We start from the raw sequence: 26,923 nt of genomic DNA, 5'->3' as shown, positions 1-26,923 counted from the left end.
TGAATTTGGCGTAGCTGAGTAAAATATCATGGACACTGTCTCCATTTGCCACGGGCCCCAAAGGAGGCTGCAGACAATGCCCCAAACCACCCTCCTCCTCCCACCACGGAGCCCTCCTCGCATGTCTTGATGGGACAGGGCATCCTGCCTCAGGACCTTTGCATGTCCCCTTCCTAAACCTGCCCTTTCTCAGCCACCCGCAGTCCCCCTGGCCCACAGACCTACCTCCTCCGGGTCCCTGCCCTGCCCCATCCCTCCCAGCACCCTCTTGCTCACAAATGAGCCCTTCCTTCCTCCCAGGCTGCCTGTGGGGCCTATTCACCGCCTGAGTCGTCCAGCCTCTGGACTAGCTCGCTGTCCATCTACAGCTTTTATTTTTAAATGGCAAAGCAAGGAGTTTGTGTGCGTGTCAAAAGAAAGAGACAGACAGAGGACAGAGACAGAGGGGAGGGGGGAGAAAGAGGGAGGGAGGGAGGTGGAGGTAAGGGGAGGGAGGGAGAGAGAGGGAGAGAGAGAGGAGAGAGAGCAGAGAGAGGAGAGAGAGGAGAGAGAGAGGAGAGGAGAGAGAAGAGAGGAGAGAGAGGAGAGGAGAGAGAGGAGAGGAGAGGAGAGAGAGAGGAGAGAGAGAGAGAGAGGAGAGAGAGGAGAGGAGAAGAGAAGAGGAGAAGAGAGAAGAGACAGGAGAGAGAGGGAGAGGAGAGGAGAGAGAGAGAGGAGAGGAGAGGAGAGAGAGAGAGAGGAGAGAGAGAGGAGAGGAGAGGAAAGGAGAGAGAGAGGAGAGAGAGAGAGAGGAGAGAGAGAAGAGAGGAGAGGAGAGGAGAGAGAGAGGAGAGAGAGAGAGAGGAGAGGAGAGGAGAGGAGAGAGAGAGGAAAGAGACAGAGAGGAGAAGAGAGGAGAGGAGAGGAGAGAGAGAGGAGAGGAGAGAGAGAGGAGAGAGAGAGAGAGGAGAGGAGAGGAGAGGAGAGAGAGAGGAGAGAGAAAGAGAGGAGAGAGAGAGGAGAGGAGAGGAGAGAGAGAGAGAGAGGAGAGAGAGAGAGAGGAGAGGAGAGGAGAGGAGAGAGAGAGGAGAGGAGAGGAGAGGAGAGAGAGAGGAGAGAGAGAGAGAGGAGGAGGAGAGGAGAGGAGAGGAGAGAGGAGAGGATGCCGTGGAGAGCTGGTAGGCTCTGGTTAAGGGCTCAGGAGCCCCTCTGTTGTGTCTTCTCATTAGCACAGAAGCATAAGTGACTTGCATACAACCCCAACCCCTAAGCTCCTTACCCAGCTTCCTCTGCTGGGCCCCTGCTGACCCTCAGCTTCCAGCAGTGTGGCCAACAGAGGAGTGGCCAACCCAACGGCCAGCAGTACCCAGCACCCAGCACCCAGCTGTACCCAGCACCCAGCACCCAGCTGTCACCAGGTCCTGCTAGATGCACAATCAACATCTGCAGATGAATGAATGGCTGGGGGAGCTGCGTGCGCATGTCCACGAGAGACAGCTACGGGAGAGTCCAGCTGTGTGGCGGGCAGAGAACTGGCTCTAGAAGGGGCCCTCGCTCCATCCCATCATCCTTGTGACCTAGTCCTCCAGGGACCCAGTGGTCCAGGGTGCCTGGAAACATTCCCAGAGCTCGCCTGTTCATAGCCGTAGGGCCGCTGCTGCTGGGCAGAGGGTCCGGTCTGTGAGGCTCGGTAGCTCCCCGTACTGCTGGCCTTGTCCTTGCTGGTAGCTGGTGTACTGGAGGGGGCTCCCTGCGCAGGCCCTGTGGAGACAGCAGGGGCTGGGACCCGAGCCGGCACGGCTGCCCACACCAGCACGGGTTCTAATGAACAGAGGGGTCGTGGGAAGGGAGCCACGCTACTAGCTTGCTGAGCCTGCCAGACCCCGAGGCGCCCAGAGCCGTGGCCTATCCCCAACAGCTGGCCACAGGCCTGTCCTCAGCAGAGCTGGGAGGTGATTCTGGAGGGAACGGATGCTGGCAACTCACACCTGAGCTAAGACAGGAGCTGCACAGAGCTGTAGCAGAAGAGAAATGAAAACTAAGTGGAACTGATGCCAGGCTGGGGATGGAACCCAGAGCCACGTGCATGCTAGGCGAGTTCTACCACTGAGCCACATTCCCAGACGCCATAGATTTTATTTTTTAATTTGTGGCTAAGATGGCTATTTCTAAACATGGAGGTGTGACCAAAGCCCACCCAAACCCAGGGATGAGCGTGATTCTTTCTACAGACAAGACCCAGCTTTCTGCTTCGAGCAATCTGTGAAGCCTACAGCTTCTCAGCATCTCAAAGAGGATCTGCCTATTCTTTGTGTGTGTGTGTGTGTGTGTCATGGGACTTGAACTCTAGGCCTGGGTGCTGTCCCTGAGTGCTTCAGCTCAAGGCTACCGTCCTACCCCTTGAGTCACAGCGCCACTTCCCATTTTCTAGTGGTTAATTGGAGATGAGAGTTTCGAGGTCTTTAGCACCTGGGCTGGCTTTGAACTGGGATCCTCAGGTCTCAGCCTCCCAACTAGCTAGGATGACAGACGTGAGCCCTGCGCCCGCCTGGCTGGTCTGCCTATTCTTATAACTTAACATCGACTTTTTGTCAGTCATGGGTCTTGAATTCAAGGCATGGGTACTGTGTCTGAGCTTTTTTATGCTCAAGCCTAGTGCTCTACCACTTGAGCCACAGCACTATTTCCTGCTTTTTCTCGATAGCTTTTTTTGACAATTAGAGTCTCACTGACTTTCCTGCCCAGGCTGGTTTTGAACCACAAGCTCAGCTCTCAGCCTTCTAAGAGGCTAGGTATAAACCATCAGCACCCAAGTCTGGAAAAGACCCTTCAGGTTCAACCTCCAACACAATGGATTGAGCAATCAATCTGTTCTAACTTGAAGGGTCTTTTCCAGAGCCTCACCATGCAAAGGACCTGGACTGAATAGCTTTTAAAAATAAGGAGTTAGGGCCGGGAGTGTGGCCTAGTGGTTAAAGTGCTTGCCTAGCATGCATGAAGACCTGGGTTCAATTCCTTGGTACCACATACATAGAAAAAAGCCGGAAATGGTGCCTTGAGAAAGTCCAAGGACAGTGCTCAGGCCCTGAGCTCAAGCCTAGGACTGGTACAAAATAAATAAATAAATAAATAATAAGGAGTTAGGGCCGGGAGTGTGGCCTAGTGGTAGAGTGCTTGCCTAGCATGCACAAAGACCCAGGTTCGATTCCTTGGTACCACATACATAGAAAAAAGCCAGAAGTGGTGCTGAGGCTCAAGTGGTAGAGCTCTAGCCTTGAGAAAAATCCAAGGACAGTGCTCAGGCCCTGAGCTCAAGCCCAAGACTGGCAAAAAAAAAAAAGAAAGGAGTTATCCTTATCCACAGGACCCCAGTGCCACCTGGGAGAAAATGTCTTGCAACCCCCTGAGGGCTCCATAGGGGTCCCAACAAGGACAGCGGGCAAGCCAACAGAGCCTGAATACAGTGTGGGATGCCAGCCACATGCAGGCCACACGACAGGAAGCAGATCTGGGCCTGTCTGTCTGCGGGATGGAATCTGCACACGGGTGGCCTGGTGTGGCCTGGTATGGCAGTGCGCTTACCATAGCCTTGCTGCTGTCCGGGGTAGCTCTGCTGGTTGGGGTACTGCTGCTGGGAGTACGTCTGCTGCTGAGCCGTGCCCTGCTGGTACCCAGCCTGCTGCTGGCTGTACTGGGAGTTGCCTGCAGAGAGAAGGGCACACGCTCGTTTCCGGCCTGCGCAGTGGCCCCGGAGGAGGTTCGGCAGTCACGGAGTCCTTCCACCCAGTCTGTTGCTCTGTTGATGACTTGAATATGGTATCTGCTCTTCCCCTTTTTAAAAATATAAACTACGAACCGGCTAATGCAGGTACAAGAGAGGGCGATGCCAGCATGGCGGCTCTATAGCCGCACTCCTCCCCTCCCCATCCAAAACACAACTTGAGTCCTACGCTGTGACGGTGTGGAAGCAGTCTGTGCAGACGCAGCGGGATGGCCGCGGCCCCTGCCAGGAGAGGGACTGGGAGGCAGAGCCGGGAGCATGTCCTCCAAGCGTGCAGCTCGCAGGATGGCTGGCGGCCACAGAGTCCGGAGTGTGGGGAAGTGACCTGCTGTCACTGACCTCAGACCTATGGCCTCTACAACTTCAAGGCAAAACCCCTGTGTGGTACAGCCACCCCCCTAGACATCCCTGTCACTGCAGCCCGGACCAGGCAAGAAGCAAGCTAGGAGATTCAAAGTGGGCATCGGGCATCTGAACCAACCCTGAGGCCCCTCCCGACCTCTGGATGGACAACTACTATCAAGGGATGTGTACAAGGGTGACTGATGCGCAACAGTCACATCTGCCTCTTGTCCTGCCTCATCCTCATCGAGGCCCAGTGCCCTCGCGGCTCCTCAGGCTCCAGGCCTGGAACGTGCCCGGCAGCCCAGAGCCCTAACTCCGGACAATCCTGGAGAAACACTGGAGGTGCGGGGCCAGCACAACACGGCGTGGCTGGCATCTGCTTTCAGCGGAAACAAGGGAACTGAGCAGAGACTGAGCTGTGGTGGCCCTGTCCCATGCCTGGCGTGTCCCATGCCTGCCTTCGAGGCGGGACCGCAGCTGGCTTCCATCTGGTGATAAACAGGGCAGTGGAGAGGCAGACTTGCCTCTGGTGAGGAGTGATGAAAAGACCACCTACTCATGAAGATGAGCCAGCACGAAGAGGATGGTTTGTGCAAACGGCAGGGGCCATGGCGCCTGTGCGTTATTTTACTAGGAGAGAGTTGGGCTGTCCCGGTTCTCTTATTCTATCTTCATCCTTAGGTTCCTGACCCAGCCAGGGGCAACAGCTTGGTCTCTACACCTGCTTTGGGGGCAAGGAGAGGATAACACTGAAGACCTCACATGGGCCCAGAAGGTTGAGTACCACCATGGGTGGGCACTGCACCAGGCAGGGAGCAGGAAGAACCAGACTCCATCCAACAAGGCAGGAAGACAGCTGTGAGGAGGCGACAGCTGTGAGCCCGGTGGAGAGGGAACGGGAGAAGCAGCCAAGAAGTGACCAGGGCTCTGGTGGGCGGCTCGGCTTCTTGGGTGGTTTTCCATCTACGTCCAATTCCTGCTGCTTTACCTATGCAACTGGAAAGTAAGATTGCTACATGGAGGACAATGTGACAGCTCCTCAAAAAGTTGAATACCTGGAGTCCGGCCTAGTGGTGGAGTGCTTGCCTGGCATGCATGAAGACCTGGGTTCAATCCCTCAGTACCACATACATAGAAAAAAAGCCAGACATGGTGCTGTGGCTCAAGTGGTAGAGCTCTAACCTTGAGGCTTTTAAAGCCCAAGGACAGTGCCCAGGCCCTGAGTTCAAGGCCCAGGACTGGCAAAAAAAAAATCAGGGTTGGAAGTGTGACTCAAGTGGTCAAGCAACAAGTAAGCTGAGAAATGTGAGGCCCTGGGTTCAAGCCCTGGTACTGATACACACACAAAATTAAGCAGAATTGCCATCTCCACCTATGGTCCTCCACGCAGGGGCAGCCCACCCAGAAGAACCAATGCCAACTCTGCTCCCAGGGATCCCCAGAACACACAAACTCAGAGGCAGAGAGCACAAGAGAGGGGCACAGGGTGGGGAGGGGCTGGGGCTGGTGTGTCACGGGAGCAGTTCTGGGGTTGCAGAGCTATGTGGAACTACTCCCTACAATTAGGCTGTCAGTTAACAGTGAGGAAAATGGAGCCTGTAATCCTAGATACTCTGAAGCCTGGAGGGTCACAAAGCCAGCCTGGGGTAAAGAGTCCACAAAACTCCATCTCCAACGAACTAGCAAAAAGTAGTGCTGGAAGCCAGACGAGGGGGCTGACGCCTGCCATCCCAGCTACTCAGGAGGCTGAGATCGGAGGATCAAGGTTCAAAGCCAGCCTGGACATTCAAGTCCATGAGACTCTTACCTCCAATTAACCTCTAGAAAACCGGAAAAGGCACTGTGGCTCCAGGAGTAGTGCGGTAGCCTTGAGCTTAAGAGCTCAGGAACAGTGCCCAGGCCCAGAGTTCAAGCCCAATGACCGACAAAAAAAGGGGGGGGCTGGGAACATGCCCTAGTGGTAATGTGCTCGGCTAAGCATGCGTGAAGCTCTGGAGTCTCCAGAACCACATACACAGGAAAAGCTGGAAGCGGCACTGTAGCTCAAGTGGCAGACTGCTAGCCTGGAGCAAAAATGTCCAAGGACAGTGCCCAGGCCTTGAGTTCAAGCCCCAGGACTGGCAAAAAAAAAAAAAAAAGCTGGTTACAGTTTCACAATAGAAGCCTTATAACCACAAGTGGTAACATTTTTAAAATGCTAACAAAAATGTTGCCTTTAACGTTTATTATCTCTACCCTCTGCTGACATCTAGACCAGGAGGCCTGGATTTGAGGCGCTCAGGTTGTACTTTGTGAATGGGTCTTCTGTGTGGGGATTGCCCCCACCGCCCTCCCCCTGCCCAGGGAACCCACCCACCGGGACCCGACCGCGTGTCCTGCCCCAGCTCCCTGTCCTGTGACCTGCCTCCTGCCTCTGCAGCCAGGGTGGCAGCAGTGGCACATGGAATCCCGTTTGCCAGCAGCCACTGCCTCCAGCAGGGGGGTACAGGGTCTTACAGGCAGGCGGCAGGCTCCCAATCAAAGGCTGCACTTATCTGACCAGCAGCTAGTCGAGGCTGGGTCAGGGCCAGTGATCTGAACTGGACGGCAGACATGTGCCCAACACCCCTTCTCACCAACCACCCCTGTCCTGCCCCCCTGAGGTAAACAGAGTTCACCGAGCAACCCCGGCTGCTCTGGTCGGTTGCCTGCTGATGACTTAGTACTCCTGGTGCAGGCAGCACTGCTCACACCTACACGCCCAGGGTCCCAGTGGGTGTGGGAGGGCTTAGAGCTGCCGCCAGGCCCTCGTCTCCTCACCGCCCTCGTAGTAGTGCTGCGTGGACTCCTCGAAGGCGCGGTCATAGCTCTGCTCCGTGTAAGACGACTGCTGGTAGCCATAGTCACCGTGGCCTGCAAAACACAGCATGGACCGGGGCCCTCACTGCCCAGGCCCTGGGGTGAGGATGCGGGCAGAGGCCCAGGACCCAGGGCTGGACGGGAGCCTGGCCCGGAGCCTCCCATCTCCTTGTAATGTGCTGATGTCGATTCTCCTTCACCAGCCGCAGCCAGTCTGTGGAGACGGTCAAGTCTGCCACCGCCTCCCTGCCCGTGCCACCTGGCTCCCGAAGTGCCCGGGCATAATGCCACGGCGTGCACAGGTTCGGCTGCACCCTGCCACCTTGTCCCTGGCACCATGCTGTGGCCCGCAGGTGGCCACACATCTCCCTGCTGGACCGCTGGGCCCGATAAATTTTTCAAAATTTAAAAAAATTTGTACAAAACTTTCACCAGCACCCTGCCTGATGGCCTCCAAGAGGCCGGGCTGCGTCTCCAGCTGTGCCCTCCAGTCCACCCAGCCTCAAACCCTTTTCTTTTAGTATGGTTGTGGTCTAGTCTGGCCTAGAACTCTCAATTCTGCCTCAGCCTCCAGAGTGGCTGCAATGACAAGTGTGTCCCCCCCCACTTCAAGTGCCTTCCGCACAAACCCCGGGATAACCTGAAGATGACCGGCAAGTGACCAAGGAAGGCCCGCCAGCCGCAGGAGGAGAGTGGCTGGGGAGGCTCGGGGGGCCGGCGCCGTGGTGGGGGGCTCACCGTCAGGGTAATACTGCTGGGTCATGGGCTCGGTGGCGCCCTGGCCGTGGCTGTACTGCTCACTGTAGTACTCTTCCTGGCCCAGGTACTGCTGGGAAGAGCCTGCGGGCAACAACGCGGCACTCAGGCCCAGGGGTGCTCTCCTCGCCACGAGAGGACACCGCCCGGGCCTCTCGAGGGTCAGACCAAGCGCCTCCCCATTCTCCCTCTGCCACCCTGGGTCCTTGACACCCCTGGGCTCGGCACAGAGCCCCAGCCGTCCCAGCGTCTGCACGCGTGTGCCCTGCCAGCTCTGGGCCTCTGCCACAGGCGTGTCTATGAGCTCACCTTGCTGGGAGGGCCGGTAGGGAGCCATGGGCCGCTGCCCCATCATGCCACTCCCCTGGCTGCCCTGGCCCATCATGGCGATGGAGGACTGGCCCTGGTAGTGCTGGCTCCCGCCCTGCGCAGAGGTGTAGTGGGGCGTGGCGGCCTGCTGGTGCATCATGGGAACTGCGCAGCAGGACGAAGGTCGCAGGTCAGCACAGGAAGTGCGGACAGAGCCCTCACCCTCCCACAAGCCCCACCGGGGACTGGCTCCATGATTTCCTAGGGTTCCCCACAAGTCTGACCCCTAATCACAGCCGCACACACGCCTGGCATGTGGTCAAAACTCCAGCCGTGGTATCTACTGTTCCACTCTATTATTATATTATCATCGTTATTCTTCCACATAGCCCAGGCTTCCCCCACGGTCATGAGCCTGCGGCTTCAGCTACACCCACAGCTCAGCCAGCAGAGACAGGGGCCCCAGGGCAATGTGGGTCCCACAGGGACAACTCAGTCCTGTGTTCTCTTAGCCTAGAGCTGACCACATGGCCTCCCTCAGAGTCCGGGGAGCAGCACGGGCCACAAAAAGAGAACAGGTGTCACCTGATCAAGTTTCCAGCAACCACACTGCCAGAGCAAAAGGAACCGGGTGCAAGCAATCTTAACAATGCATTGTATTGGAATCAGTAGTTCCAAAATACATTTTTGGCTTGTAATTACTACAAAAAAAGCATTAAAGATGCTTGTAACATGCCTCGCAAATCTCCTGTTACTCAGGAAACATCCAAATTGGGCCTGTCTACTTCCCAAGGTCTCACAATCCCAAGGCCAGCACCCACTCTTGTGGAAGCCCAGCTTCAGAGGCTGGCCTGCCTGGGATAAAGGCCCAGCCTCTGGCCTGGCACCTGTGGCTCTCCTTTCCTTCTGCGTTGGGCATCTGGCAGGGTGTTTCCAGCATAAGGACTGACTTACACCCTACATCCCAGCCCTCAGCTGTCCATTCAAACATGGAGCCCGCGCTGCCCGCTCCTCAGGACCTCTCCCGAAGCCTCAGGGAAGCCAACAGTGCAGAGGGCATGCCCTGCCAGCCCTGCTCTGCCCTCCTGGCTTGCACAAGCAAGGCCTCCACTTCATCCTCCCTCCCTGGGGTGCCCAGCGGGAGGGCAGGCCCTGGCAGGGACCACACCACCTGAGCATGCTCCCCAGGATATCCCTGGGTGGGGGGAAAGCAGAGGGTACCTGGGTTCGACTGCATGTTGATGTTGGTCCGAGACACATAGTTGCCTATGGCGCCCTGGCCCTGCATGGGCACGCTCTGTGAGGCGGGGCCCGAGTGGCTGTAGCCGGGCCCGGTTCCGTGGCTGCTGCCGGACATGCTCACAGAAGTGGTGGGCAGTGTGCTCTGGGCTGTCTGCTGCATGGACACGTGGTTCGGCCCTGTGGGAGGGCGGAGGAGGCTGTGTCAGCTGCTGGGGCCAGGACGCCTCCTCTAGGGGAATCTCTGAGCTCCCTCCCTCAGCTGGCCTGGAGGAGGGAGGCCGGCCAGGGCCAAGATCCCGACAGATACTGCGTCCTCGTTACCGAGCGTTCTCGGGGCAGATGTGGCAGCCTCACTTGCAGCAGAACACCCACGTGAACCAAGTGGCTGGAGCTGCAGGCCCTGCACACGGGGTCCAGGTGTGCACAGCGGCTTTGTGGCCCGGATGCAGGAGGGCAGAGGTCACAGTGTCCAGCCGGTTAGGACTGCCTCCCCCACCCTGCCTCCGCCCCCTACCATGGTACCCAGCCACCGACGGCTGCAAACCTGCTCACCGTTGCCGATCTGGCCCTGCATGAGAGAGGCGGGGGGCAAGCCCGTGCTGATGGCATCACTGAGGCTGCCTTGGGGGTGCAGGCCCTGGCTGGATCCACTCTGACTCAGGGCTCCGGGGCCCAGATTCATGTTCTGGGTTGGAGGCTGCAGGTCACAGGCAGGTTAAGGGAAGGCAGGTTAGGGGAAGGCGGGAGTCCCATGCACCATCCAGAAAGACGCGGTCCCCACCTCAAGGTCTGTACTACGTTCACCGCCAGCCACTGACACACATAACGGGCAGTGCCGTGGGCCAGCAGGATGCTGATTCCTTCCCAGGCCTGAATGGTTCAGGCCCATCTGGAACCCATCCAAGTCTTCTTCAGGGTTTCCAGATCCACGTCCCTGCCATGGCCCAGGGCTCCTTCACAGCAAGGTTCTCGGAAACTCACCGCACCACCACCGTGGCTCTCCGCCCCTAACACCTCCCACCCTCCTCTCCACTTCCCCTAACTCCTCCACCCCCCCTCCACATTCCCTAACTCCTCCATCCCCCCCTCTCCACATCCCCTAACTCCTCCACCCTCCTCTCCACATCCCCTAACTCCTCCACCCCCCTCCACATCCCCTAACTCCTCCACCCTCCTCTCCACATCCCCTAACTCCTCCACCCCTCCTCTCCACATCCCCTAACTCCTCCACCCCTCCACTCCACATCCCCTAACTCCTCTACCCTCCTCTCCACATCCCCTAACTCCTCCACCCCTCCACTCCACATCCCCTAACTCCTCCACCCCCCCTCTCCACATCCCCTAACTCCTCCACCCTCCTCTCCACATCCCCTAACTCCTCCACCCCCCTCCACATCCCCTAACTCCTCCACCCTCCTCTCCACATCCCCTAACTCCTCCACCCCTCCACTCCACATCCCCTAACTCCTCTACCCTCCTCTCCACATCCCCTAACTCCTCCACCCCTCCTCTCCACATCCCCTAACTCCTCCACCCCCCCTCTCCACATCCCCTAACTCCTCCACCCTCCTCTCCACATCCCCTAACTCCTCCACCCCTCCTCTCCACATCCCCTAACTCCTCCACCCCCCTCCACATCCCCTAACTCCTCCACCCCCCTCCACATCCCCTAACTCCTCCACCCCTCCTCTCCACATCCCCTAATTCCTCCACCCCCCTCCACATCCCCTAACTCCTCCACCCCCCCTCTCCACATCCCCTAACTCCTCCACCCCCCTCCACATCCCCTAACTCCTCCACCCCTCCTCCACATCCCCTAACTCCTCCACCCCTCCACTCCACATCCCCTAACTCCTCTACCCTCCTCTCCACATCCCCTAACTCCTCCACCCCTCCTCTCCACATCCCCTAACTCCTCCACCCCCCCTCTCCACATCCCCTAACTCCTCCACCCTCCTCTCCACATCCCCTAACTCCTCCACCCCTCCTCTCCACATCCCCTAACTCCTCCACCCCCCTCCACATCCCCTAACTCCTCCACCCCCCTCCACATCCCCTAACTCCTCCACCCCTCCTCTCCACATCCCCTAATTCCTCCACCCCCCTCCACATCCCCTAACTCCTCCACCCCCCCTCTCCACATCCCCTAACTCCTCCACCCCCCTCCACATCCCCTAACTCCTCCACCCCTCCTCCACATCCCCTAACTCCTCCACCCCTCCTCTCCACATCCCCTAACTCCTCCACCCCTCCACTCCACATCCCCTAACTCCTCCACCCCTCCACTCCACATCCCCTAACTCCTCCACCCCTCCTCTCCACATTCCCTAACTCCTCCACCCCCCTCCACATCCCCTAGCTCCTCCACCCCTCCTCCACATCCCCTAACTCCTCCACCCCTCCTCTCCACATCCCCTAACTCCTCCACCCCCCTCCACATCCCCTAGCTCCTCCACCCCTCCTCCACATTCCCTAACTCCTCCACCCCCCCTCTCCACATCCCCTAACTCCTCCCCCCCCCTCCACGTCCCCTAACTCCTCCACCCCTCCTCTCCACATCCCCTAACTCCTCCACCCCTCCACTCCACATCCCCTAACTCCTCCACCCTCCTCTCCACATCCCCTAACTCCTCCACCCTCCTCTCCACATCCCCTAACTCCTCCACCCCTCCTCTCCACATCCCCTAACTCCTCCACCCCCCTCCACATCCCCTAGCTCCTCCACCCCTCCTCCACATCCCCTAACTCCTCCACCCCTCCTCTCCACATCCCCTAACTCCTCCACCCCCCTCCACATCCCCTAGCTCCTCCACCCCCTCCACATCCCCTAACTCCTCCACCCCTCCTCTCCACATCCCCTAGCTCCTCCACCCCCCTCTACATCCCCTAACTCCTCCACCCCCCCTCCACATCCCCTAACTCCTCCACTCCACATCCCCTAACTCCTCCACCCCTCCTCTCCACATTCCCTAACTCCTCCACCCCCTCCACATCCCCTAGCTCCTCCACCCTTCCTCCACATCCCCTAACTCCTCCACCCCTCCTCTCCACATTCCCTAACTCCTCCACCCCCCTCCACATCCCCTAACTCCTCCACCCCCCCTCTCCACATCCCCTAACTCCTCCACCCCTCCTCTCCACATCCCCTAACTCCTCCACCCCCCTCCACATCCCCTAGCTCCTCCACCCCTCCTCCACATTCCCTAACTCCTCCACCCCCCTCCACATCCCCTAGCTCCTCCACCCCCCCTCTCCACATCCCCTAACTCCTCCACCCCTCCTCTCCACATCCCCTAACTCCTCCACCCCCCTCCACATCCCCTAGCTCCTCCACCCCTCCTCCACATTCCCTAACTCCTCCACCCCCCCTCTCCACATCCCCTAACTCCTCCACCCCCCCTCTCCACATCCCCTAACTCCTCCCCCCCCTCCACGTCCCCTAACTCCTCCACCCCTCCTCTCCACATCCCCTAACTCCTCCACCCCTCCACTCCACATCCCCTAACTCCTCCATCCCCTCCCATTCCCCATTCCAAATCCCTAGCACCCACCACTGACAACTGAGTTTTGCTCACAGACTGCATCTGCCTGGTCGAGAGGGAGCCCCTGCCCCAAGTTTCTTTATTTGGGAGCAGATCAGAGTGGATTCACGTTGTACTTGGGGAAATGACGCTGGCACTGGTGTTCCCACTTTCAGTGGGGCATTGCCAGTGCCAAGTTTGCCTTGACACCTGGAGGCGGTTGTGCCTCACTGGCCTCTTCTCTCGGCTGTGCTTTCCCACGTGGCTCTGAGGCCAGAGGCAGAAGATCTTGCTTCGTGGAAAAACTTAATTTGAGGAAAATGTATTTATAGAAAATCAAACAGACAATGAAATATTTACGCTGACATGTAGAATATTTACTGTACTAGAATTTTGTTCTTCCTGTAGGGAGCACTGAGAATTTGAATTCTGGGCTCAAGGGCTCTACCACTCTTTTAGCTCCTCCAGCTCTTTAGCTCTGGGTTTGTTTTGCCAGTGCTGGGGCTTGCACTCAAGGTCCCATCCTTACTGAGAACTTGCTGAGGACTGGCGTTCTATTTGAGCCTTGCCTTCAGCCCAGGTTTTTGGTGGCTAGCTGGCGATGAAGTCTTACACCGAGGCTGCCTGGATCCCAATCCTGCTGACCCCACCTCCTTGGCTGGGATGGGAGGGATGAACTATTCCACCTGGCCTGGGAGTGTGTGAGCATGTCCACCCTGGTCCTAGGCCTTGAACTCAGTACCTGGCTGCTGTTCCAGCTAGCACTCTACCACTTGAGCCACACCTCTACTTCTGGCTTTTGAGTGGCTCATCAGAGGTAAGAACCTCATGGACTTCCCTGCTTGACACTAGCCTTGGCCTGTGCTTCTCAGACCTCAGCCTCCTGAGCGGCCAGCAGGGCAGACGTGAGCTGCAGCAGAGCTGGCAGGAACTATAATTTCAGGTTTTTGATCTTACAGGGCGCAGGCATGGGCTGGAACTGGTCACACGATTCAGAAGGGCTCACAGCATGTGAGGAACTTGGTTCCAGCCCCAGAATCGAAAATAAAAGAAACTAAAATTGGGCCGGGAGTTTTGCCTAGTGGTTAAAGTGCTTGCCTAGCATGCATGAAGACCCAGGTTTGATTCCTCGGTACCACATACATAGAAAAAAGCCGGAAGTGGTGCTGAGGCTCAAGTGGTAGAGCTCTAGCCTTGAGAAAGTCCAAGAACAGTGCTCAGGCTCTGAGCTCAAGCCCAGGACTGGCAAAAAAAAAAAAAAAGAAACTAAAATTACATAATTTTAAAAAGCTGGGGGCTGGGACTGTAGCCTAGTGGTAGAGTGCTTGCCCAGCATGCACAAAGACCTGGGTTCGATTCCTCAGTAGCACATACATAGAAAAAGCCAGAAGTGCTGCTGAGGCTCAAGTGGTAGAGCTCTAGCCTGGAGAAAGTCCAAGGACAGTGCTCAGGCCATGAGTTCATCCCAGGACTGGCAAAAAAAAAAAAAGGCGGTTTACAATACCCACAGGCATCCCTGCTCCTTCGGATCTACACTGACCTGATGGCCCCACTCCTAGTATCCTTTGCTAACAGGCCCAGCCCCAGTCCCACCAGCCATGTCTCCTCACCCCCGAAGACCAGGAGGAACACACCCTGTCCCCAGTACCCCCTCGGCTGCTTCCCAGGGCAACGCGCCAGGGGCGGCGCCATGCTCAGAGCCTGGGCACTTACAGCAGGCAGCAGGGACTGCATGTTCTGGCTGGAGTCTGCGATTGTGGCCAGGTACACCAAGTTTCGATGCAGGAGCTGCTGGTACCTGGAGGAGAGGGACACAGCATGAGTGGGAGGGGCCACCATGTGGGCCCCAGACAGACAGAGGCAGAAGCAGCTCAACTAAAACAGCCAGGATCCCCAGCAAGTAGAAAGCAGATCCAGCTTATTCTGAGAAGGCAGTTCACACACGCCGCAGCAGACGTGACCATACCATAGTAGACGTGGCTCAGGTCTCTCATACACACCACAGAAGATGTGACCCGGGTCTCACACACCACTGCAGATGTGACCCAGGTCTCACATGCCACAGCAGACACGGTCCAGAACTCACAAGCCATAGCAGACGCGGCCCCGGGTTTCACGCACAGAGGACACAGTGGCTGGGCCCCCCAGACAACACTGGTGGGCCCACACACCTGGGGCTCCTGAGACCCCTCCCAGGCCTCCTGCCTCCAGACGAGCCTGGCCAGCATGCATGGCAATCTGAGCCAGCCCCAAGGGTCAGCCCGGCCTCCCCACACTCCTCCCTGGCCCATTTCTCCCCAGCTGCTCCAGGCCTCCTAACGAGGCTCCCCATCTTCCTCACTGTCCTCGGGGCCGCGTCTGACCTCAGCTCTCTGACTCAGACACCTTCTGCTCTGCGCTCCAGGCCTCCCCAGTGTTGGGGGGGAGGCAGAGTCAGCACTTGGATGGGGACATGGGAAGGCCCAACCCGACCAGCAAGCAACTTACTGGGCACACTCAGCCGTCTTGCCCTTGCTCTGGTGGTCCAGGATGCACTGGATCAGGTGGTGGTTTTCGTCCAGCATCTGCGGGAGAGGTGGTGTGAACAGGCCACGTGAGCCATCATGACAGCTTCCTCAACGGGGCAAGAGAGTGTGGCTAGAAAAATCTGGCCAAGTTTGTATCAAAGCATGAGAAAATGCCAAGGAAGACTGAGGGTACCCAACCAGCCCCATCCCCGGCCGGGGTGCTGTCACAGACTCTCAAATCACCAAGACACAGACGGACACAGCTGCTCAGGGTGCTAGCACAAGGAAGAGTTCCCAGGGGTTGTGCTCAGCCTGGGTCTGGGTGGCAAGCAAAGAAGCCACGAGGCGGGTAGGGGGAGTGGCAGAACGTTCTGGTGATACTGAACAGCTGCCTCAGCCAGGGCCTGCGGCCACATGCTCACTGCTCCAGTTCTGAGTCTGCCTCCAGCCTTGAGTTCACAGGAACTGAGGCGGGACGGGATCGGGCTGTACTCGAGGAGGTTGTGAATCTTCACTGCTTAAGTCCCGGGTCGTGACCTTAAACCCCAGTCAAACATTGATCTTGCTGAGAAACACAGGTGAGGCTGCCAGATGCTGGCATTGTCCAGATACAAGGACTCTTGGGGGCTGCCAGGCTCCCAGAAGTCCAGGCCACGCCGAGGCCTGGTCAGAGACAGGCACCCTACCTTCCCTGCTCCAGGCAGCATCAGTACTGCTGGGCGCTGGCTGGACCACGGTGCCTCCAGGTCTGTCCCTGCCCAGGTGAGCCTCGGAAAGCCCTAGGCTGGGTTCACCAAGCTGCCAAGGTTCTGCCAAGGGTACTGGAACTTTCTTTCTTTCTTTTTTTTTTTTTTTTTTGCCAGTCCTGGGCTTGGGCTCAGGGCCTGAGCACTGTCCTTGGACTTTCTCAAGGATAGAGCTCTGCCACTTGAGCCTCAGCACCACTTCCGGCTTTTTTCTATGTATGTGGTACCAAGGAATCGAACCCGGGTCTTTGTGCATGGTAGGCAAGCACTCTACCACTAGGCCAAACTCCCGGCCTGGTACTGGAGCTTTCTAGATCAGGTGAGGGTCTTTTTGGCGGACCCCACGCTGGGGCTGCTGCTGGCACAAGCTCTGGCAAGTGCTGGCTCCCAGCTGGGAGAGAAGGCGACTGCCTGGACCTGGGGGCAGCGTGTGGGTATGGAAGACACACCAGGGCTCCTTCCAGAATGGCTACTGGGGGTGGCCCTAGGGTGTCTGGGAGACTCAGGGAAGGTGGGAGGGAACAGAGAAGACAGCATGGCAGGCCAGCAGGCCCACTGTGAACCCCTCTCCATGTCGAGGGACCAAGCCCTGGGTTCCCACCACAGCCTCTGCTCAGGCGTTCACGTGCTCACAGAGGACACTCCTGCCGTCCCCTCGGCCAAAGCATGCCTCTGATCTCTGCCCCGGGAGGTCCCCGCACGGGGTGACCACAGGCAGGCAGTCTCTTGGGAGCAGGTCCCTTCCTGTGACCCAGGCCTTGTAAGGCCATCTGCCCCTGGGCTCCAGCTCCCACAGGGTCCCTGGCCACAGCTTCTCAGGGCACTCCAGCCCCAGGGCTCCAAGTCCTGCCTTGGCTCATCTTCCTGATGCATGCGACCCTGACAGACAGGACCTGAAGGGGGGCTTCGCTTGCTCTGTTCTTTTGAAAGTGACCAGGCATCTTCCATACTCGCTATGGTCTTTCTCTTTATTGTGATGAGATGCCTCTACTATGTCAGAGGTGCAGAGCTGTTCTGAGGCAGGGAACCACCAGGGGGTGCTAGCGGGCAGATGCTGGTAGAGCAGGGCCGGCCTCCAGCTCCCCTTCCAAGCATGGCTCTCTCCCCACATGCTGTGTGCACAGGGCAGGAGCTCAAGGAAGGGGGACACCGCGAGTCTGCCCACAGCACGGCACACCACAGCAAGGGTTCTCAGTAACTGTTTCGTAGCTTTGACAAATGCAAGGAAATACTGTGCTGTGACTGTTCCACAAGCAGCATGTGAGGAGGAGACACGCGGGACACCCAAACCCTCCCACCCCTGTGGCTGAGTGACGACAAGGACCAGGAGGACAGGACCCAAGCAGCCGCAAAGACTTAGCATGAAAAGCAAAAGGACAATTAAGAACTGCCAAGTCTTCTGGCCTGGAGCCAGAAGAACGCCAAGCCATGCTGCAAAACCCCAAGCCGGCTCACAGCCAGGACCTCTCCCAGGGTCACTGTAACACTGCTGGTAGGAGAAGAGGAGTGGCGTGCTGGCATCTCTCTGGAAAGACACTGGACCTTGAAGGCAGAGAGCACTCCGTGATCACCACTGGCCTGGTCCCCGACTCAACAGGACAAGCCCATGCTCACCAGCCCTGGTCCGTGGGTCAAAGCTGCCTTTGACAGGCAGAAGCCAACACTGAAGGACTGGGATGCAGCTCAGTGCGGATTACCTGCCAACAGGTGCAGAGCTCTCATCCAATCCCCAGCCCCGCACCCCCCCACACTCCACACCCACACAGCATCCCATACATACCCCACCCCCACACAAGCCAACACCACACCTGGTCAATGCCTACAGAACAGGATGGTTAAGAAGGAAGTGAAACAGTTCTTGATAGCCAAAAGAGACGAATAAAGAAAAGTTCCTGTCTCACTGACCACGAGCAGGAGTCTGCAGAGGGATGTGGAGCCCGCGTGGGGTGCGGCCAGCCCAGCCCAGCCCAGCCAGCCCACCAGGGAGCAGGACAGCACTGGTCTGTGCCCACACCTCCCACTCCAGCCACAGGCACACTCTTGTGTTCTGGCCCAGTCGGCCTCTGACTGTGTCCCCGTGTGCCGTGTACTCTGTCACTACAATCAACTGCACCCTCCCAACCAGAATGCACTGCCCATCCTCTCCTCACAGCCCCATGCAGGCCACCAGCAGGCCCACCCACGACTCCAGCTGAGGAACTTCTGTCCCTCGCCTCAGGGCTGTCCTTTCGGAACCCCCCTCACTAGATGCCACCGCTGCTGGAATCAGAGCCTCTGCACACTAATCTAGCAGGATAGGCCACCGGGATTAGGGGGGGTTCAATGCCCAGCCAGTGCCATCAGAGGAGACAAACACGGAGGGAAACAGGAGGCCGCCTGGAGGGGAAAGGGGGATCTGGACAGCTGCAGAAGGAAGGAGGGCTGCAGACCCCTCTGCGGAGCCCCAAGAAGCAGCCAACCTGGACGCCTGGTGGGCCGAGTGTTCTGCTTGATGCCATCTGGCTGTGGAAATGACACAGACACAGCTGCCTGTCCATGTCAGGGTCAGAGATGCCACAATATGCTTGGCACGTAAGCTGCGTCTGGGAGCTGCCAGGGCAGGGACCAGTAAGGAATGAAGTGGCCACAGGCTCACTCGGGAGTCCTTAAAGTACTTCACTGTTCACATGGCTGCCAAGGGAGTGGGGTTTTAATGGTTGAGTAGGAGTTGGCAGGTCTGAGTGCTACACAGATATAGTCAGAAGATAAGCTGAGTCCTTCCTGTCCTCTACTTCCAGTCAGGCTTCTGAGGCGTCTCCTGCTTTCTCCACTACTCTTAGCACAGACTATGAGAAGAGGAGGGCACTTTTTTGTTTTTGTAGGGTATTTTTTGTTTGTGCGGCTTGAACTCTGGGCCTGGGCACTATACCTGAGCTCTTCAGCCCCAGGCTATTACCCTACCCCTTGAACCACAGCGCCTCTTCTGATGGTTAACTGGAGATAAGAGTCTCATGGACTTTAGTGCCCAGGCTGGTTTTGAACCTTGATCCTCAGTTCTCAGCCTCCTGAGTAGCTAGGATGACAGGATGTAGTTTGGGGAATAAAATGCAAGGCCTCGTGAATACAGGAGTTCTACTGCTGAGCTACATCTCTAGCTCTTAATTTCAGCTCAGGCTGACCTTGACCTTGCTATGAAGGGCAGGCCTGGGGTCATCACCTTGCCCTCAGGCTCTCAACCTCCGGGACTGGAGGTGTACACCTCCAGGCCCGGCCCCAGTGCAGTTCAAGTGTGTGGCACCACCTCCAGGCCCTCTCAGACCACCAGTAAGAAGACTGCCTGAATGCATACAGTCACTGTGGGAAGTGCAGGCCGCGGCCAGGCTGCCCGAGGGAGTGCACCTGAGCCTGCCAGCCTGGACGGCCACCTCTCCCTGGATGCAGCGGGCAGCTTCCCCTCCCTCCGACCTGCCCACTGGTCAGGGCGGCCCTCTGGCACATGCTTTTGCTGGAGCATCTAAGACGTTTTCGTGGGAAGTTGTGCAAAGCACACATTTCTCAATAAACTCGGAAGCCAAAGGTGGCTTTGGCACAGGTGACGGTCAGGCTTCGAATACGAACACCAGTGACCTGCGGCCGTGCCTGACCACAGTGACAGCCCGACCTCCCCCCCCCCCCCCCAGCCAGCCGGACTCCAGGCTCTCGCACTTAGCCTCCGTGGCTTCAGTTCCCTTTGCTATAAGTCAGGGACAACAATGAAATGAGTTAAGCAGGGTGGGCAGGGGCGCCCCGACCTCACCCCACCCACAACCAAGCAGGGGCCCTGCGCGTCGGCGGGCCGGCGGGGTCCTCACGGGGGGCACTCAAGCGCCTGCGGTCGGCGCAGGCCAGATGGGGCGTCCAGGGGAAGATGACAGCAGGCGCAGCCTGGACGTCGTAACTTGAGGTTGCCGTGAACGCCGTGCCGGGCGCGGGCCTCGGACGGCTCCCTTTGTGCGGGGAGAGGGGCGCCCGCCCGGGACGCCGCCGCGCGGCTCGCGCCCCACTTCCCCAGGGCAGCGGCGAGCGGCGGCGAGCGGCGGCTGTCAGCGAAGCGCGACGCCCCCGGCGCCCCGCACCTCCCGCGCCGGGCCCCGCGCCAGCCGCCCGCGTCGCGCCCGGCCAAGTCGGCGCGGCTCGGCGCCCAGCGCCCGGGGCCCGGCGCGGGCCGCCGCGTCGCGCCGCGGCTTTGTTCACGCCCGGCGCCGGGCCCCGCGCACGCCCGCTCCCCCGCGGCCCCGAGCCCGGCCCACCTTCTGGATCGTCTGCTGCGTGACTTCCCCTTTGCCTCTCGGCCGCGCGGACGCGAAGGCCACGGACATGGTGCCGGCGCGGGGCTCAGCCCGTGATCACCGGGGTTTATTCTCCGGCGGCGCCCCGCGGCCCGAGGCGCCCATTCTCCGCAGAGCGGGGGCGGGGACGCAGGGGGCGTCGTGTCGTGGGCTCGCCCGCGCCCGAGCCGTCGCCGTGCGCCCGGGCCCGCCGGGCGCCCTCCCCGCGCGCCGCCGCCACCCCGGGCCGGGCTCCGCGTGCGGCCCCCCGCCGCCCGGCCCGCGCCCCGCGCCCGGCCCACCGCCGCCGAGCCGCCCCCCCGCGCCGGGCGCCGGTGGTTCTGTCCGCGCCGCCCCGCCCCGCCCCGCGCCCCGCCTCGCCCTCCGCGCCCCCGCCCCGCGCCGCCCCGCGCCCCGCCCCGCGCCCCGGCCCGGCCCGGCGCCGCGCCCCGCCCGCCCGCCGCGCCCCGCCCGCCGCGCCGCACGTCCCCGTGACGCCGGACGCCGCCGACGGCCGCAGCGTGGCCCGCGGGAGCGGAGCGGGGCGGGGCGTCGGGCGCGGCGCCGGTGGTGAGTGTGCGCTTTTGAGCGGCTGGGGCCCGAGCTCCCGCGCCGCCGGCATGAGCTACGACCGCGCCATCACCGTCTTCTCCCCCGACGGCCACCTCTTCCAAGTGGAGTACGCGCAGGAGGCCGTCAAGAAGGGCTCCACCGCGGTGAGCCGGCGGGCCGGGCGCGGGGCCGGGCGCGGGGCCTGGGGCCTCTCCCGGGGCGCGGGCGGGCCGGCCGTCTGCGGCGGGAGCGCCGCCGGGCCGCGGGGCCCGCTCCGGAGATCCGGAAGGAAGGCGCTGCCCCCGGGAGGCGGCGGCCAGCCCGCTTCCCCTTCACGGAGCGCATGCCGGTGGCCGGGGCCATCTTGGCCGGGGCGCGGAAGCCTGGCCGGCGTTCAGGACAAAGGCGGCCGGGGGCCCGCGCCGGTGACGGGCTGCTGGCGGGGTCGCTGGCCCGCCAGGCCCGGCTCTTGCTCCGGGACCCTGGCGGCCCTGCTGGGAGGGGGCGGGCTCGGCTCTGGTTCGGGGCGCCCTCGAAGGCGCGCACACCTTCAGCTGTGGACGTCTCCCGTGGCTGGAACCGCGTCTGCCGCGGGGGCCGAGGCCGTCCTAGCGCCGCAGCCACGGGGCCGGGCGGCGCGTCGGGCCCGCGGGACCCTGCGTGCCGGGGCGGAGCTGGCGGGCGGCCGGGCCGGCGCCCTCTACCCCGGCCTGGCTCAGGGAGGGTTCACTCGCGTCCTCCTCCGCTCGTGGTGGGGGCGCCGACCTGGAGCCTTTTCACACCATCTGGATCACAGACCTGAGCAGTAGGGCTCCAGGCGTGAGGACTGCGAAGCGGAAGGGTTCCCCGCGTTTCCCCTTCCCTTTCATGGCCTCGGCTACCGAGAGGCGACTTCAGCCCGGGCACAGCTGTCCGCCGGGAGACCGGAAGAGCGCACTGCGCTTCAGCGCAGACTCCGTGCTCACGCTTACCTGCCTACAGACCCATGGCTACCTCTTGGAATAGTCCCTTCTTTTTCTTTGCCAATACCGGGGCTTAAGCTCAGGGACTGGCGTTGGATTTTAGGTGCTAGTACTGGGTCTTGACCTCCAGGAGTCGTGGCACTGCCCTCACTTTCTTGCTGAAGGCTCGTGCTCTACCACTTGAGCCACAGTTCCACCTCTGGCTTTCCAGTGGCTAGTTGAAGAAGAGTCTTAGGGACTTGACTCATCTCTCAGCCTCCTGAGTAACTAGGAGTACAGGCATAAGCCACCTACCTGTACCTAACCCTGAGTATGTTAAATTTTGGTGCCTGTGTCATATATTGCAGTAACTCCACCACAAATGGATCCATACCCTTTTTTTTGCTGGTCCTGAGGCTTGAACTCAGGGCCTAGGCTATCCTATCTCTTATCACTTGTGCCACAGCTCCACTACTGGCTTTTCTGGTAATTTAGTGGAGATAAAGGTCTTATAGACTTTATTGCCTGGGCTGGCTTTGAACCTCAATCCTTAGATCTTGGCCTCTTGAGTAGGATTACAAGCGTGAGCCACTGGCACCCAGCTCCATACCCTTGTCTTTTTTGTCAGTCATGGGACTTGAACTCTGGGCTCTCTGAGCACTATCCCTGAGCTCTACTGCTTTGAGCCACAGGGCTGCTTCTGGTTTTCTGGTGGTGAATTAGGGATGAGTCTCACAGACTTTCCTGCCTGACCTGGCTTTGAACCATGATCCTCAGATCTCAGCTTCCTGGATAGCTAGGATCACAGGCATGAGCCCCAGGCGCTTGGCTCATACCTTTGGTTTTGAGGGTGTTTGGGATAACCAGAGGAACACAATGGAGAGCCAGGGTGGATGTGCAAACCTTCACACAGGGCTGGCATCCACTCTGCCTGGTGGCACCATATGACACTTACATGGCTTGTGGACTTATTGAAGGTTGGTGTTCGAGGACGAGACATTGTTGTACTTGGTGTGGAAAAGAAATCTGTGGCTAAACTACAGGATGAGAGAACGGTGCGGAAGATCTGTGCTTTGGATGACAACGTCTGCATGGCCTTTGCAGGTACTGGTCTGCAGTCTTTTTTTTTTTTTTTTGCCAGTCCTGGGCTTGAGCTCAGGGCCTGAGCACTGTCCTTGGACTTTCTCAAGGCTAGAGCTCTACCACTTGAGCCTCAGCACCACTTCTGGCTTTTATCTATGTATGTGGTACCAAGGAATCGAACCTGGGTCTTCATGCATGATAGGCAAGCACTTTAACCACTAGGCCAAACTCCCGGCCCCCTGGTCTGCAGTCTTTTTCTGTTGTTGGTTGTGGGACTTGAACTCTGGGCCTGGGTGCTGTCCTTGAACTCTTCAGCCACTTCTGTTTTCTAGTGGTTAATTGGAGATAAGAGTCTCATGGACTTTAGTGCCTAGGCTGGCTTTGAACTGCAATCCTTAGGTCTCAGCCTGAGTAGCTGGGATTAGAGGCGAGAGCCACTGGGCCCCGCTGGTCTGCAGTCTTGATTAGTTGGGCAGATGAACAGCTATGAGACAGTATAAACTAGATAATTTCAGAGAAACGTGTTTGGATGAGGGGACATGGTGTCCTTGATGGCCTGTCCACCTGGGAGGGGGGAAGCATAGTAGCTGAAGGAATTCAGGCCTGTTTGGGGGGGCTGATCAGTGATGTCCTGTGCCTGTGGCATGGAGACTGCAAGGCAGTGCCTAGCCTTTACTAGCTGCCAGGGGTTCCAGGTACAGGACAGCAGCCATCACATTACCACCCTCCCTTCCTTCTCCCCTTGGCAGATCTAGTCCAGGTCTCAGTTCACCTAGGCAAAACTAAGGAGAGGCCTGACTTATGAAATTCTCAGACAGACCAGATTTGTGTATTGAGGGTCTCGTTTTCAGAGTAGAGCCCACAGACTGTTTGGTGGCCTCTGTCCTGGACAGTTACTTGTGTGATTCTTGTCCTTGTTGGAGCCACGAGTAGCCCCAGCAGAAGCCTCTGACTTCCCTGCAGGCCTGACCGCCGATGCGAGGATAGTCATCAATAGAGCCCGGGTGGAGTGCCAGAGCCACCGGCTGACCGTGGAGGACCCCGTCACCGTGGAGTACATCACCCGCTACATCGCCAGCCTGAAGCAGGTGGGAGCAGACCTCCTGACCCTTCACCTACCTGATGTCATAGTTTAGGGGCAGACATGTTAACTTGTAATCTAGTTTCTCTAGTTCATTGCCAGTCTGGAGCTTGAACTCAGGGCCTGAGCACTGTCCTTGGGCTTGCTCAAGGCGAGGGCTCTACCACTTGAGCCACAGCACCCCTTCTGGCTTTTTCTCTGTATATGTGGTACCATGCATGCTAGGCCCACCCTCCCGGCCTTGGTTGGCACTGTACTGATGTCACTTCTTTGCGTGGGGCAATCGTGGAGGGAACCAGTTTTCATTTTGTCATCCTGAATGACCTTTTGCCAAGTGGAAAACTAAGAGCCACCCTCTCTCATGAGATGCTAATCTTTAAACCGTGTGCGCTATTCCAGCTCCAAATGAGCCCTAAAAGTGAAAATGCAGAAAGGGGTGTGTTGAAAGCTATTTGTACATTTCATTCACTTGAATTGCAGTTTACCTGGACATAGCCTTAGTGATTTAGATGCCACGTGACTCATGGCTAACATTTTTTCCTTCCAGCGCTACACACAGAGCAATGGGCGCAGGCCTTTCGGCATCTCTGCCCTCATTGTGGGTTTCGATTTTGATGGCACCCCTAGACTCTACCAGACTGACCCATCAGGCACATACCACGCCTGGAAGGTGAGTCCACGGACAAGACCAAGAGTCAAGCCTTTGGGCTGCTTGCAGAGGTGACTTGGGAGGGACAGTCTGGTTAGTCCTCCACATACTTACTACCCACTAGTACCACCACATTAACTGACATAAGAGCAAAGGTGATTCCGCATCGCTACTGCTGTGCAGCATAGTAAAAGCCTAATGAAACAGGAGGGTTCGGGGGATATGTTCAAGAGTCTCTTGGTAATTAAAGCACCAACTCCAAGACAGCCCTTTGCAGTGGGCAGCGGGTCTGGAACACCTTTCATCTGCTGGCTCTGGGTTGTCTTGCCCAGTGAGCCTACCTGGTCATTTGCAGGCCAATGCCATAGGCCGGGGTGCCAAGTCAGTGCGTGAGTTCCTGGAGAAGAACTACACTGATGAAGCCATTGAGACAGATGGTCTGACCATCAAGCTGGTGATCAAGGCACTCCTAGAAGTAAGTGCAAGTGAAACGCCGGTAAGGTGGGTGTTCAAGGGATCAGCTGCCCTGCATGGCTCCTCGCACGAAAAGCAAGTAGATGTGAATCTGCTGCCCAGGTCTCTCAGCCTTCCAGCCGCTTACAGTGTCAATAAGTCAGAGAACTGAAAGATTTGGGGTTACGGGCAGCTGAAGTCATAGGCCTCATATAGATGCGTCTGGGATGAAGGCTCTGAGTCCTGGACTTGTCTGTGCAGGTCATTGCAAGAAAAGATTTGGGTGTAGACCCCAGGTTCAGCTTCTAATAACAAAAAAAGGCAGTTTCTGGCCAGGCACAGTGGCTCACAACTGCAATCCTAGCTACTCAGCAAGCTAGATCTGAGGAACCCAGTTCAAAGCCAGCCCGGACACTGAAGTCCCTGTGACCCTTTACCTCTAATTAACCATCAGAAAACTGCAAGTGATGCTATGGTTCCAGGGCAGTGGCCTTGAGCTGAAGAGCTCAGGGACAGCACCTAGGCCCAGAGTTCAAATCCCATGACCAACAAAAGGGGAGGGTGGTTTTGATTTTGAGAGTGGAGTGAGCTATCTAAAGCTGTTTTCCCTTTGAAGGTGGTGCAATCAGGTGGGAAAAATATTGAACTTGCCGTCATGAGGCGAGATCAGCCCCTCAAGGTAATTATCAAGCTGTTTCAGGTGGGGGTGGGAGGAGACATTCCACTTTAGGTAACTCATACCTGAACTTGCATCCTCGCGGCATGCATGGGAGGGACGACCATGTCTGGCTTATGGAGTTTCCTCAACTCTCAGGCCACAACCCACAGGTGCCAGAACCATAGCAGAATGGACCTGTGACATTGTCTTCTGAAGGGATAAGGTCCTTAGAAAGCTACCCTTTGATTTTAGCAAATATTGGCAAAAATTCCCAGTGTTCACTTGGTGCTTCAAGGCTGCCAGCTGCAGCACGATCACCACCCTAGCTGGTAACACTGCCATGTTTCCCTCAAGTCCCTCAAAACCCCGTGTGCCTGGCTCCCCTCCCCAAGCACACAGTTGCCTGCACCTTGGGGAGTGCAGTGTTAACCATGGATGTTTATTTTGGATTTTTTTGGTGGGTAGATTCTAAATCCCGAAGAAATCGAAAAATACGTTGCTGAAATTGAAAAAGAAAAAGAAGAAAATGAAAAGAAGAAACAAAAGAAAGCATCATGATTGACATCCTCACTTGGTACAGCCTTTACAATGAATCATGGATGGATGAATCTCGGTGACATGGGTGGGACACACCCTTGCTGAGTACCCAATAAACGTCCATATTTTTTAACTTTTTCACGTGAAGAGAAAATGTATCTTCTAAGCATAATTATGGTAGCTTTATAGAGAATGGTAAGCTGCCCCCCCCACACACACACACTTTTTCAATCTGAGTGCTTGTTTGCATTCCTTTCTCTCTCCACGCCACACTCGGAGCCTGTTATTATTCAGTACAACTTGATGCTAGAGGCTCCTGGCATCCACCAGTAGCCTGGGGGCTCTTCTTTGGAGCTTATCAACACAGTAACTTTACCTTTCATTCTAACCCCTAGTGAATCCAGAATGCAAAGGCAGAAGCACAGAAGGCACTTGGTGCCATCCTGACTCAGAATGCTGCTGCAGAGCCACTGCTATGCTCAAAACTAGTTCTGACCACCCAGACACTGACACACCTCGAACCTCACGCTCTGGAGGCTGGGGCAGCAGGAATGATCTCCAGGCCTGCCTAGGCCACACAGGGAGAATCCTAAGTCCAAGAAAACTGGTTTTCTATTTGGGGCATCTTGACAACTCCACTTTAAATCCTATGGGCCTGG

At 58.0% G+C, this 26,923-nt stretch overlaps 2 protein-coding genes across 2 annotated transcripts in view; one reads left to right on the top strand and one right to left on the bottom strand.

The window, feature by feature from the left end:
- Ss18l1 (SS18L1 subunit of BAF chromatin remodeling complex) overlaps positions 1-20,528 on the bottom strand; it is a 22,295-nt gene extending 1,767 nt beyond the window's left edge. The window contains exons 1-10 of the mRNA XM_090352605.1: positions 20,293-20,528; positions 15,259-15,335; positions 14,485-14,569; positions 9,803-9,947; positions 9,230-9,427; positions 8,009-8,173; positions 7,682-7,783; positions 6,905-6,997; positions 3,562-3,681; positions 1,613-1,740 (exon numbers count right to left, since the gene is read on the bottom strand). Coding sequence (XP_090208731.1) covers positions 1,613-1,740; positions 3,562-3,681; positions 6,905-6,997; positions 7,682-7,783; positions 8,009-8,173; positions 9,230-9,427; positions 9,803-9,947; positions 14,485-14,569; positions 15,259-15,335; positions 20,293-20,361 — 1,182 coding nt within the window. The 5' untranslated portion in view covers positions 20,362-20,528. The remainder of the gene's footprint in view (positions 1-1,612; positions 1,741-3,561; positions 3,682-6,904; positions 6,998-7,681; positions 7,784-8,008; positions 8,174-9,229; positions 9,428-9,802; positions 9,948-14,484; positions 14,570-15,258; positions 15,336-20,292) is intronic.
- A 314-nt stretch (positions 20,529-20,842) lies between these two features.
- Psma7 (proteasome 20S subunit alpha 7) lies at positions 20,843-26,401 on the top strand. Its single transcript, XM_090352604.1, has 7 exons — positions 20,843-21,026; positions 22,781-22,907; positions 23,850-23,974; positions 24,515-24,637; positions 24,972-25,091; positions 25,686-25,748; positions 26,193-26,401. Exons 1-7 carry the CDS (start codon positions 20,931-20,933, stop codon positions 26,283-26,285), a joined length of 747 nt encoding a protein of 248 aa, XP_090208730.1. The 5' UTR covers positions 20,843-20,930; the 3' UTR covers positions 26,286-26,401.
- The last annotated feature ends 522 nt before the right edge of the window (positions 26,402-26,923 follow it).

This window comes from Megascapheus bottae, chromosome 18 (genome assembly GCF_031878675.1).
Source record: "Megascapheus bottae isolate mThoBot1 chromosome 18, mThoBot2.hap1, whole genome shotgun sequence".
NCBI classification, from domain to species: Eukaryota; Metazoa; Chordata; class Mammalia; order Rodentia; family Geomyidae; genus Megascapheus; species Megascapheus bottae.
This window is presented reverse-complemented; position numbering and strand designations above follow the sequence as displayed.

Coding starts and splice junctions, on each gene's coding strand:
- Psma7 (XM_090352604.1), top strand. CDS start 20,931: ATGAGCTACGACCGCGCCATCACCGTCTTCTCCCCCGACGGCCACCTC. Junction 23,975..24,514: donor ACATCGCCAGCCTGAAGCAG/GTGGGAGCAGAC, acceptor TTTTCCTTCCAG/CGCTACACACAGAGCAATGG. Junction 24,638..24,971: donor GCACATACCACGCCTGGAAG/GTGAGTCCACGG, acceptor GGTCATTTGCAG/GCCAATGCCATAGGCCGGGG.